The sequence below is a fragment of the Vanessa cardui genome, chromosome 14 (assembly GCF_905220365.1).
Source record: "Vanessa cardui chromosome 14, ilVanCard2.1, whole genome shotgun sequence".
NCBI lineage: Eukaryota > Metazoa > Arthropoda > Insecta > Lepidoptera > Nymphalidae > Vanessa > Vanessa cardui.
Genome location: NC_061136.1, coordinates 11,623,689 through 11,637,381, shown reverse-complemented (window position 1 = coordinate 11,637,381; position 13,693 = coordinate 11,623,689). Strand labels below are relative to the sequence as shown.

The 13,693-nt window shown below is 31.1% G+C and overlaps 1 protein-coding gene across 1 annotated transcript in view; it reads right to left on the bottom strand.

Moving 5' to 3' along the window:
• Window positions 1-5,627: 5,627 nt before the first annotated feature.
• The window catches only part of LOC124535374 (progestin and adipoQ receptor family member 4), a 66,095-nt gene continuing 58,029 nt past the window's right edge, over window positions 5,628-13,693 (bottom strand). The window contains exons 5-6 of the mRNA XM_047111583.1: window positions 8,602-8,742; window positions 5,628-8,411 (exon numbers count right to left, since the gene is read on the bottom strand). Of these exons, the coding sequence (XP_046967539.1) occupies window positions 8,346-8,411; window positions 8,602-8,742 (207 nt within the window). The 3' untranslated portion in view covers window positions 5,628-8,345. The remainder of the gene's footprint in view (window positions 8,412-8,601; window positions 8,743-13,693) is intronic.

The following is a 13,693-nucleotide window of genomic DNA, read 5'->3' as shown; positions in this document are numbered from 1 at the left end:
ATCATTATGTCAGCGTACTCCTATCACATGAAGTCAAATTCAAAATAAGTAGCCTGCTTAATCACTTATTATCTAAATTAGCGAAAATTGACAAAAAATATTTAATAATATTAGACATGTCGGATAACGGATATATATATAAATTATAATCAGAAGGAAAAATGTGATAATAAAGTCCATACACAGTTTAATTATGATATAGCTTGATTGATTGTTAAAAAATAGTTTACTATTTTAAAATATTTTTGTTTTGTTTCTCAGTAAAATGACGTCATGTAACACGTCACATTCAAGAAGTGACGAAATTTATTACGCCATGTTTTTTAAGTATTCTAGGAGATACGATCCGCAGATGAATTTATTGCTTGTGAGTTTGTCATATTAGGAACCGAATACATATTATTCAATATTTAATACAAAACCAGTCTACTGATTGAACTGCAGATGACTACTTACTACAGAATAGGATCCGAATGACTAGAAATCTGGATCGTCTTGCACCTGCATGGGTCGGAAAGATTACTTATTCGTTTTCGATCAATCATATACTTATTGTTTTAATGTATGACATTTAAAATAAGTCGGACTGATTAAATGCACTTACGTATTAGATATTTCACCGCCAAATAGCAATACTCATTGTTTTGTTCCGGTTTGAAGGGTAAGAACTAGTATATCCACTAGTGGGGTATTGGTGTTAGACTTAATTTAAATTAATACGTATATAGTAGTACAGGTTTAATTAGCATATTCTAATCTTCTTCACTATGTTACATTTACTGTTGACACATATATGTATATACCGTGTTACTGCATTATTAATGTGTAGGTTCCGTCAACCGACGACATTTTCAATAGTTTTGTCTTCGTTTGATATTAAAATCGCTAAAGTCGTTAAATTGTCTCCAAAATATCACTGAGCACAAGACAATACCTATTACCGTTACCTATATCTATACACCTGTTATATGTTAATCTATGTATTTTTGTGAATACCTTGGAGCAACGGAAGCCACGGCGCTGTTTTGGTATTGGAAGAGTACCTACAACAAACGATGATTTATGTGTTCCACCTCTTCTCTTCCCCATGTATGATATTTATAAAGCGCTTTAGATGCAGTCGTTGCGCGATATTTAAAATAAAACATCCGGCAAAATTTCTAACTTATTCAAATAATGCATTCGAAATTTTGTAAAATAGTTTTTTTCAAAAAATTCAGAAATATTTTTGATTCAATAAGGTGAAATCACCATAATTACAAGTGACGTCATAAACATGCTATACTTGTATTTCAAAGAGGATATTGGACTATTGTTTGTGTTCCTAGTGAATCAAGCAAAATGCGTAATAGTGCAGTATCACGTTAGAAATAACGCACTTGGAACAATTATTATATTTCATGTAATCATGTTCAAAGTACTTAGAATGTCATAGTTATAAATGAATTCCGTGCTATTTTACAAAACGCCTACAAATATGACAAATCAGTATGAAGTAGTAAATTCTGTCTTTTGAAAATTATTACTGTTTTTGATTGGTTGAGTAGTGTGTTAATAAAAGCACGCTAGAGGGGTATGTACTCGTATGAGTAGAGTAGCGTCTACGCTGGATACTTCTAAAATAAGAATAAATACATACATATGTAAAGTAAAGATGAATAAAACAAACATTTACACATGGCGTTGCTAAAACCTTGCCATATTATGCAGAGTAAATAGTTTTTGATTAATTCACATAACTTCTTACACTTGCTTTCATTTTAATTTAGTACTTACCTAGGTATTGTTGATCTGTATTGTACCGTACCTTAACTTTACCTTATTAAAATATTAGCATTGAATATATTGAGGTAGAAATCTTTGTACCTTTATATCATAACGTCGTCTGGGTATTCTTATAACAATGATATCAATTTAAATCTATTGTAAAGCGTGTGGTATTGTGATTCATATTTACTGAAACAATGAACCTACGTATAAGAATCGTTAAAGAAAGTATTTAGTTATAGTTAGTTATTTCAGAGTGCTTATCCGATCCTACGTATTCCTGTGCTTCCAGAAAATTGTCTCTTCGTCAAAGGCTGCTTAGCCGGACCTGCTGAATTCCGGAGGGTCAACAAAAAGACACAAAAAGTCCATCATTTAAATTCGTATTCTATTCAATTTCCAGAGCTGAGTTATCATAATTTGATTTAACTTATTAAAATAAACAAATGAATAAAATAAAATAAACAAATAAAATTAGCCTTTATTGCTGTTAACACACAAAACATAACTTTACTATAATTTAATCTAATTATATCTAAACGTTTATTATACGTAGTTATTCTAAGCTAACGGCGTTCGGGTTATTTTCTGCAACAGCTTGTCATTCGACATTGGCCTCCTCCAAAGATTTCCACTTTTTCCTGTCTCTTGCAACTCTGATCCATTCCTTACCAGCCACCTTCTTCAGATCATCTTCCTATGTTTTTGTTTGTCCACCTTTGCTTCTTTTCCCGTCTCTTGGATACCACTCTGTTATTATACAGGTCCACTTCTCTTGCCCTTCTCTCAACATATGCCCAGCCCATCGCCATTTTTGTGTTTTATATACGGAATGAGCCTGTTTGAATTGTGTTCTGTTTTTTCTGTGTGTTGTTTTTACTTTGTCTTTTCTATTGACTCCAATGATACTTCTTTCGATACTGTTTTGCCAGACGTTTAGTTTACTTGCTAGGGTTTTTGTTAGTGACCATATTTGGCTACCATATGTTAAGCAGGGTAGAATACAGGCGTTGTAAACTATTCTTTTGGCTTTCATAGGCATATCTCTGTCCTTCATAACTTCGCTAAGCGACCAGTATCTCTTCCAAGTGCTGGCAATCCTCCTATCTATTTCTTTATTCATACTTTTGTTGGGCGATATTAGTTGTCCTAAGTAGATATACTCGTCAACATATTCTATTTTCTGCATGTTTACTATGATTTCATGTGTTTTTGAGGAATTAGTCATGGCTTTCGTCTTGTGGATATTCATTGACAGCCCCGCCTTCGCACTCTGATCTGATAACTGTTGCAACATAAGTTGTAGCCTTCTTGGGCACTCGGAGAACAGTATCAGATCATCTGCAAAGCGTAGATGACTTAATTTTACTCCATCAATACTGAGACCATCCTCATCCTAATCTAGTTTTCGAAATATCATTTCCAGGACTGCCGAGAATAGTTTGGGTGAATTTGGGTCGCCTTGTCGGACGCCTCGCTCTATGGGGAATTCTTCACCGCCAATTTCTCCAATCGGACTTGTGCTGTGCTTCTAGAGTATATATTCTTCAATGTTCTTATATATTTATGCTGTATTCCCTGACTGTTTAAGGCTTCTCAGATGTAATCGTGTTCCAACGAGTCAAAAGCTTTATTAAAATCTACACAACCTAACCAAATGAATATTAACAATCAAATAAATATTTAGATGTAATATTTAGTGCTTATTCTTATCACACTTATAACAATTACTTTTAATCAAAAACCTAAGGATATAATTAACACATCAATACGGATGGAAGAAAAAATGTATGTCATATAGTTGACGTTTTTGAAAAGAGAATTTGTGATGTAATTTAATTATTTATCTTTCGATGTACACATATAAAACTTTGGGTATGTTAAATGGCCGAAAGATTAATCTTAAATACAAAAAATCATACTAACAATCTAACTTTTAGATTTAAATATGCCTATGATGTTAACGGTTAAGGTGTTTCATCTTGTGGAACTAATCTTGTGTTGTAATCAGGTCACGCTTAGAATAACAATTCTCATCGGAATTAAAGTAATAAAAAAAATAATATACGTAAAATTATAAAATCTATATGATTTGAACTAAAAACATTAAAATCTCTAAGAGAGTCACATTTCGTATTAGAATTAATCGGGTCGAAATAGTTAATTAGGCTTCCAAAGCGGTAAGTAAATAATGAACCTTTAATTGCAAGGTACAATGTTAACGCTAGTGTGCATAACACTAGTGTGATAATTGATACATACCTACCAGTGTTTCCCTTGCCTATCGGTGTTTTCCATTTATATAATCATTAAGTCTTGTAAGATAAATAAGAGATTATTCTCGTCGTGTAAAATACATACACAATTATTGTAAATACTTACATATATCTTGTATGTAGATTCTTAGGTTTTATATCTTACATTTTATTTATTTTGAATTTATATTTAAGATTAATATAACAAATATAATTAGTACCTTATCCATATTTTTTTGCTTCTAAAGTAGGGAATAGTATATCTGTTATCGACTATATTAAAGCGACAAGAAAATTTGGATTACTCGGTGCGTTTGGATACGGTTTATAAAGTATGCTGGAAGAAAAACATAGCTAGCTGGCTAATAGGGTATAAATTATGTTTATTTTACTACTAAAGACGAATATTAAAAATAAAACAACACTAGTTAAATTCAAATAAACTTTAATACTCTCATCAACGTCTACAGTTTGAAATATTCAATATTAATTAATATTCATACAAATCCAAGATAAACGAATTGATGCGTAACTGTTTTAACACTCATTAGGATATAATCGACAAACATATTTCTAATTTAATATTTTAAAATACTGCTGTATTGCTCTGGTATATCACTATAAACCTCAATTAATTAATTATTATTTTATTTTTAAATTAAACACTTTACAAAAGCGCTAATTTGGTAGACGATTCACTATTCGAACTATGTTTTTTCGTTACAAAAACAACTTCTTATAATCAAATCAAACGTTATAAAAAATCCAAAGTCATCAATCCACCCAATATAAAACAAAAGCGGAAGAAAGTGTACAGACAATGATATTTTTATGCACAAATTTTGACAAATTAATAATTATTTTCCCTTTAGCTTTATCCACTTAATAAACATTTTCTAAAAATGTTCGTTATTGGCGGGTTTTTATATAGAAACAGAAACAAACATAATTGTTGAGGATACAATGCTCTAAATTATAAGGATATCAATTGTGAGACACGTACATTAAAATTAAAATCCCAGTAGCCCCAATAGTAGTCACGTTGTGTCGAAATTGTTTAGTCACTTTATATTTTCTTGGTAAATTTGACGACGTGTAACCTGTAACTTAAATGACCATAGGAAAAACAATACAATTTGTAGGAATGGCACTTACCAACGATATAATACTTGAAACATGATTCGATTTTAAACTAATTGTACTTTTTTCTATTTATAACCTCGCCCGTAACTTGTGATGGATTTAAGAAGTTGATATTTCATATATTTTTTACAATTTGGATTTTTAAAGTATTCATAAAAATACAGACGAATTGATAACCTCCTCCATTTTGAAGTCGGTTGAAAATGTTTAATCACATACAATGAAAAAAGCACAATTTCCCTAAAATTTACGAATAATGATGATGTGTGTTATGTTGCTTTATAAAAGTTATTTTAATTAAAATAGAACTCAGTAGGAAAGACACGATTGCTGTTAGACCACACGTTACTGTTTTTGCTAAGTATTTCCTCATAGTGCCGTGCGATAAATAATAAAACTATATAGATTGCAAAACACAGTGAATTACCATGCGTTACTTTTAAATAAACCTTTTTCGTTAAACCTTAGCTTGATCTATGTATCACATGTGACTCTTGGTTACTGAAACGGATCTGTCGTTTTTTTTTAATTACATATATTGCATAACCACATTTTAAATGTTAATTTATTTATTTAAAGATCATTTGGCTCTACAGCATAAACTGATAGAACTTATTTTGTTTTTATTTAATATGTAATAAGTTTTATACATGATTATAGGATTTTAGTAGCCTTCCTTTTGTGGTAATCTGGTGGTCACCATGAGCCCCAACTTGATTAATAAAATCGCTACAATTCTGATTAGAAACCGAAAATTTATATATAATGGTTAACATCTATCATGCCGCTTTTAAGAGTAGCTTCAATTAAATTATTTAATAAAAAAAATGTTATGATTTAGTTTATTAATATTCGAATTAAATGAGTTTGATAGATCTCTTTGGAAAAATAGTAAAACTATAAATATTACATAATAATAAATATTTAAATGCAAGGTAAATACGGTTTTTCATAAATAGCTTATTTTATTTTAAAATTAATTTCTATAATAATTAATTTTGATGACAACTTTCTTAATACTTCTGTAGGCATATTACAGAAATACAATTAACGCTGATGAATAGTTATTAAGGGCAAGTATCGATTTCCAAAAATATAATCGAAACAGCCTCATTATGGCGTCATTAGGACAATCGTCTTCACCTATGTGTGCCTTTGCCTTATTAAGATTACAGCTAATAAAGCCACAATCATCTTGGCATCTACGCTTTTATTCAATTATAATCGAAATAAAGGATTTTGACAAAAGTAGCAATAAATATATTATTATGAATGCTGTGTACTTTGTGTGACGTATCTACTTTTGTCAAGTTTCTTAATAATTGTCTATTATTGCTTGTCGACTACCTAACTACTTACTAAATGTATCTTTACAACTACGCTAATGAAATCGTTTGTTAAATTACGACTAGAAGTTACATGACCATAGGAGTAAGGTAAAAATTGCAATTTAGTATTCCCATAATTATTATTATAGGGCAGTGAAAAGCGATTCATTTATTCGAACATTTTAAATTTTGCTATAGGACGAAATATGTTCTCAACAAGATTAGCAAGATAATATGGAAGCGTATTTTATTTCGAAAATTTTATAATCTCTTCTTATATTTTAGTATAGACTAAAGAAAATACAAGCGTATTAGAACGGGAAAAGTTTTAAATCTGACAATTATTAATTGTGAAATAAAATATGCGTGTGTTTGAATAAACGCAACTCCGTCTCACAACTATTCATTATTAACAATAATCAAAGAAATTTGCAAAAATATGTACGATTTTACAAAAAAAATCGTGATTATTCTTGATTATAAAATTCATGCTATAGGAAAAAATATTTCAAAAGACAAAATAAAGGAAGTAAATATATTTGAAATATAATTGTATATGTATTTACTTACATCACAAGGTATAGATTTGAGTTCTAATAAAAGATTGCTAGCTACGAAGTAGATGCTAAGCGATCGAATACCCTCAGTTCTAGAACTATGCTAAAGAGAGAGAAAACAGCGCTTAATTCAAAACTCAAAAATGATTTGAAAAGAAGAAAGTATTTTCCGAAACACTCTTTATACAATACTTATGAGAAAATTAACAAAGTGAGATATATACCAGTTTTACTTAATTTCGTAATTGTTCTTAAGATTACTATAACTATTATTCTACTCTAGCGCTCGACAACTTCACGTAATTTTTTAATAAACATTTTGTTATGGTTGTGTGTTGTGTAAACTATAATTAAAAAAATACAATTAAAAACGACGAGTTCCCCTAGTCTAGAATGATGTGTTACGGCAGATCTACTAGTGCGTCTAAAATATTGTTATATTGTCAAATTTTTTAAGAATTACTTTTTATTGCCTATAAGAGAATCTATTCCACGAACGAATCTACAATTAGCGTCTTATGAACAAAGCACTTTAGGCTTAATTAGATCTACTTACAACAAGGGACTGGTTTTGGAAAATACACCTTGTGATTTATAATTAATTTTATAATTATAGTATAAAGCCAACGGAAGGTTTCGGATAGTAACGTGTAGAACGATATCGTTAATTGTACTTATTATCTTAAGTCTATCATTATTATAGCTATTAAAAACAGATCACGATTCACTTCGTACGGTTAAGTGTAATTCCGTTAATATATCAAAACATTAAAAATGCTTTATCACGTATCATTTGTGTTCGGAAAACGAATCGATAGGCCATTATATTGTCTCTTAACTTTTATTTCCTTTGGTATTTAGTAGCATTATTGAATATATTATATAATATGACTTGTAGAACTTTGTGTGGTATGTTTATTTGTAATATTTTATTGAAAATATATCCGATGTTTTCCGAAGATATATTTAAAAGACAACTTTCGTTTTCCTATTATTTTGTTTTCTACCTGTGCATTCATTTAAACTATTGACACACTCCAATAGAGGCTCGCTTACAAGAGGGGAGTACACACTACCTTGGCGATTTATTGGAAGATCTACATTCGTTACAGCAAATTATAAAAAATAGTGTTTATTATTTACCCAACTGATCACACAGTTTCATTGCGTTCTAAGCCTGTTAGTAAATTTAATGAAGTTATGAGTTTTATATCGCCAAGTAAGTCATATACAGCCACTTCATAAGAGCGTTACTACATGTTTGGGGTTTTGAGTTATAACAGGTCGGTCTTGCGTCAGAGCTGGCGGAGCGGGGCTCTGCAGTCTACGCTTGACATCCAAGCCAGGTCTTTCGTTGTCACCTAAAACAATACAAATATGTTTGAGAAGCTGTATAATAGTTAGAATAAAGTGTCTCAATGTAAGCTAAATTTGTGTTGATTTTTAATAGTTATATTACATTTTTTCCTTGTTTTATAAGCATATTATATGAGATAGGAAAATTGGAACTCGATGATACTCTAATGGGTTCAATTGGGTGTTAGCTCTGACCTGGTGCATGGAGTACACAGCTAGCACGACTAACACGTGCATGATGTTGTGCGAATTGAGGCAGCGGTCCACAGATCCCGGGAACCATTTCTCTGGGATATGTAGTGCTCCGATAACACCACCTCCCAAGGATACTGCATCCTGGAATATCAATATAAATTTTCTTCAAAAAAGGATCATTTGTTACATATTGCATGAATTACTAAAAATAACTATAGGGACTGAAATTATTAATACAAAACGTTGCAGGTCTTCATTAAGCACAGTGTTTTGTGATAACTTTATACTTAATTTGCATTTACCTAAATTTATACTTACAGAAACATTTCTTTATTATAATTTTAAACCTTAGGCTCCATAAATAATTGATTCTTAGTCCTACTTAGAAATTTGATTCACAATACCTACATACGTTAACGTCTTTAGGCGATGCCCGAAATACAATCTGGGTTTCAATATTAGATTTCAAATGACTAAATTTAGAATTTTACTCGAAGCTAAAACGCGTGTATTAAAGTGGGCTTTCACCGCTTTAATTGCACTCGCCGCGAAGCCTTATACTGATAATTTTTCTACAGAGTCGTATTTAATCTACTTAGCGTCATGACCTATTACGCTACGGAAGCCTGCCTAGTGTTTTGCGTTGAAAAATAATTACTTTACTTGTAAAATTTTATTTTGTAATACAAAACTCAACGTTTTATAATCGAGTTATCCTTAAGTATTTCTAGAGTGCTAAAAAATAATCCATTTTTGTCTATCACAACAATATTTTGTACTTTGACCATAAAAAATATAAGGTAGTCTTGGACGAAATTTTTATTTTTGTACTAGCGACGAGTTTTCTCAAGGGTGTATTTTTGTTAAAAAAGAAAATTATATTATATAGTTATAATTTGTACCTTACGAATTATGTAACTTGCTAGCAGTGAAATCAATCTTAGAAGTGCATTTTTAGATTCGGTCTACTACGTACATGCAAACATTTTTCTTTAAATACTACAGTAGTTTTTAAAGGTCCATTTTATCTTCATGTTAATAAAACTTGTAAATACTGAATTAGATTCGAAGCCTATCAATTATAGTATCTCAAAGATGTTATAATTATGTAACTACTTTTAAAATTAATTCTGGGAATGATTGCGAACAAATTTCCCAACTGATGCTAAGCGGTCGTTATGTTATATATATATTAATAATTTTAAATATAGGTAATGGGTAAAAATACTAATATTTCATTGTGTAGCGTGTGGAATGTTCAACGTTGCATAAATAGAATTGTAACAAAAATATATAATCCATTTTTGTCTCCGTTACATTAAATCTGACTCACAACAATTATATTGTATACACACAGGCGTATTTTTATGACCATGATCTCGTATCGTGCATTATGATATTCGTGTTAATTATATGTCTATATATAGACCTATTTCCTGATAAACTCCTCTACATTAAATTAATATCGGCGTGCATTCATGTGAGAGAATGACGCTCGTGTTCACATTCAAATGTCTTAGTGTGCAAAAAGAGACATTATACTTGTTAATTTCATATCTTTTAAAAATATTTTTTAACCTAGGGGCGGGCGGTCCTACAGGCTTCAGCTTTAACAGTAAAATAGCACCTAATCGTTATGTGACACGTGACATTACAAATCACGCCACGAACGTTTGCGACGTCATGAAGATAAATAAAACATATCACTCGATTCAGCTGTCTTGTGACCTGTCACTGGTGACAAGGATCTGTCCTTTGTATACCTCTTAGATTGGTTTAAACAGATATACTCGTATATGGTCTTTGTGCCAAACTTCATCTTCACCCAATTGTTATCTAATGTTCATCTTCAGGTTGATTGGTCCATCTGCCTGGAGGGCATCTAACTCAGCGTTTGCCAAATAAAGGTCCCACGTGTATTCGGCTGTAGCTGCTGCTTTGAAACCTTAAGCTAGGTTTTGTATTAGATTAAATTTACTTATAATCAATTTCTTATCGTAAAAATTCAGAAAGTGCCAAATATTACAAAAGAGCTAAAAGTAAGCGAAATTGCGCGCTAATGACTATAAGAGTTTAAATTGTATATAACCTTTCATTATCTATGTACATTAATCATATCAGTCGGTTAAACTTGCTAATGACAATTTCAATATACATATATTGTTATATGTAACTACTCGTTTATATTATCGATCGATAGCTGTTTACACTTTATATATTATAATTGTTCTTATAAGCGCAATTTAGGTATAAATAATACATTTGCCTGTTATTGTTATTCGAATCATTTGTGTTTCAATAATTACTTGGTAATGCTATTTGTGACCTATCTCGAAAACCTTTTCAAATCCGAACAAAGAGTCATTATTATGTTCCATATTACCTACTCAGTTCAAAAGCTCTATCAGCGACAGCTTTTTAAAATCTGTTGAATAGATTTCATTTAACTTCATGCTCATTCAGACTATTTCAACAGACAAATAGTAGAAATGTCAATCATACTTATCGCGGTATAGTACGACACAGCTTAGATGTAGCATCGGCAAATTCAATAAAACCGATTACTGCCATAACATTTATATAACCAATGGAAATAGCTCTCAATCGCGCCATTCGACGCTATTCGACGCTACTCGTCTCGCGTCATTTAAACCCGACAAAGCTAGTGCATGTAAATCAACGTGTCAATTTCACGAATATATTAGGTTATATGATATCACAAATAACTAAGTTTGTGTAAAGATCATATTCACATAAAAAATAAATATTGATAATTTGGGATAGCGTACTTAATTTGCATGTGATCAGTTTTTGCAAATTTTGCCCATGCTACATCTAAGTTGTGTCGTATAATTATATAATTAATCATTATAATTACGTTATTTTAATTTGTATGCGATCATGATAGGCAAACACTGTGTCACCCAGATAAGGAGCTTTTGCGTGAACTATTAAATACAAAACAATAACAGATAAAACTTTCCTTTTATTTAATACAAGTATTCGATGCAAAAAAAAAAATAACTTATGCACTAGAGAGCATGGAATGGATGAGATATATTGTTTTTAATACCTAGTTAGGTATTACAAAAAATCTGTTTTTTTCAGTTGAAAAAACTACAATACACATAACTCTTATTTCACATGACGGACAGATAGATAGGCTTGAAAAACATGAATTTCATGTTCATGTATGGATATTAAAAAAAAAATATTATTGTTGTAAAAATGTTTTCACATTTTACATTTTTATGAATATAAAGTTATTTGAATGAATGGTTCTGATCCTATTTTTGCAACTCGGAGGGTATTTTTAGACGTAGAGTCAATTCTTATTTTATTTTAATCTTTTTTCGAAAATGAGTCGTGGTGTGTTTTTTTTCAGAATCTGAATATAATTTTAACCATTAAAATCTTCTGTAATATATTAACCACATTTTTAGACCAGGTAAAATTTCTCAAATTCCTGTCTTGGTTAAAGATTAACAAAAACTATTCCATAATTGTTGTTTTAGCTTTCGTCGTTAAAGTGATAAATTAACTGACGGCTCTCGGTGATATATTCACCACTCCTAAAGTCGCTAATGCGCTACCTCGGAAAGTAAGAAATTATATCCATTCGCTTGTAATTAGATGGGTTCATTCATCCTTAAAAACAAAATTACTAAGCGGTGTTGCTTAGCGAGCTGAGATGGCCCAGTGGTTAGAACGCGTGCATCTTAACCGATGATTGCGGGTTCAAACCCAGGCAAACACCACTATAATATTACTATAATAAATATATGTGATTAATTTGTGTTTATAATTCATCTCGTGCTCGGCGGTGAAGGAAAACATCGTGAGGAAACCTGCATGTGTCTAATTTCATCGAAATTCTGCCACATGTGCATTCCACCAACCCGCATTGGAACAGCGTGGTAGAATATGTTCCAAACCCTCTCCTTAATAGAAGAGGAGGCCTTATCTCAGCAGTGGGAAATGTACAGGCTGTTATTTTACTTTACTTTACTTTGCTTAGCGGTAGAACATTGGGTACCCTGCTATTGATATTTAAGTTTTATACATACATCTCTACATATACCAGACTTTTAATTAAAAAAAAACATTTGAACCTAAATAATTCTACACCTTCATCCAATCGTGGTCGCCATTTTGATTACAATCTTATGGTCTAAACTATTGAGATTTGAAGTTTCAAATTTTTAAAGTGAGCTTAACGCGGTAAATTCACAAGACGGGAAGCACTTACTGTATATTTGGGACAGTTTCACTGAAGTGCTCTGGAGATTTGCCAGAAGTCGCTGAATGTCATGATGACTGTTCACAAGTTATCACATTTCGGAATTATGTTATTTCATATACCGTTACAGTTATATACCCATTGTGTTTAAAAAAATATATAACTTGGTAGAAAATTATGTAATGATGCGTAAATCATGAATATCGGTTTAATGTAATGTTTTTTTTCTAAACATAAAGTAATGATTCTTATCGCACTCTGTATATAAAATTTGGTGCTCTTTTTAGTGCCTCAATCTTATAATGAGATGGGTCAGCTTATCGATATAAAGCGAACTTCAGGTGCATGACCAACGATTTTATGTGCTTTCCGAAAGAAGGAAGTTGACATTACCAGTTACAACAATGAGGTTGCTATTGAGAATCCTCGTGAGAAAAAAACCAAAAAGTTTGTGATCCTACTGAGAGTTAAAACTTCGGTTCTCGAGATATGAAGCCGGATATTACGTGCTAACCACTAGTCCAATGAGATAGCTTAATTAGTAATATTAGGTTGGAGAAAAAGTCTTTTCGCATATAGTATGTATGAACTTGTAATAAAATCTCTTTGGCTATACCATTTGTATCTGGCTGGTTTTGGTATCATTAAAAAGTTTTAATTTTAAAGAAGGCACTTCCAAATTCAAATTAGGAATTTGTGTGATTTTCATTTGTTTTTGTTGTTGTTAAAATGAGTGAATCTAAAGAAGAAATTCGATACATTTTAAATTTTTTCTATAAAAAAGGTAAAAATGCAACTCAAGCCGCGAAAAAAATTTGTGATGTTTATGGACCTAATGCAGTATCTGTGAGA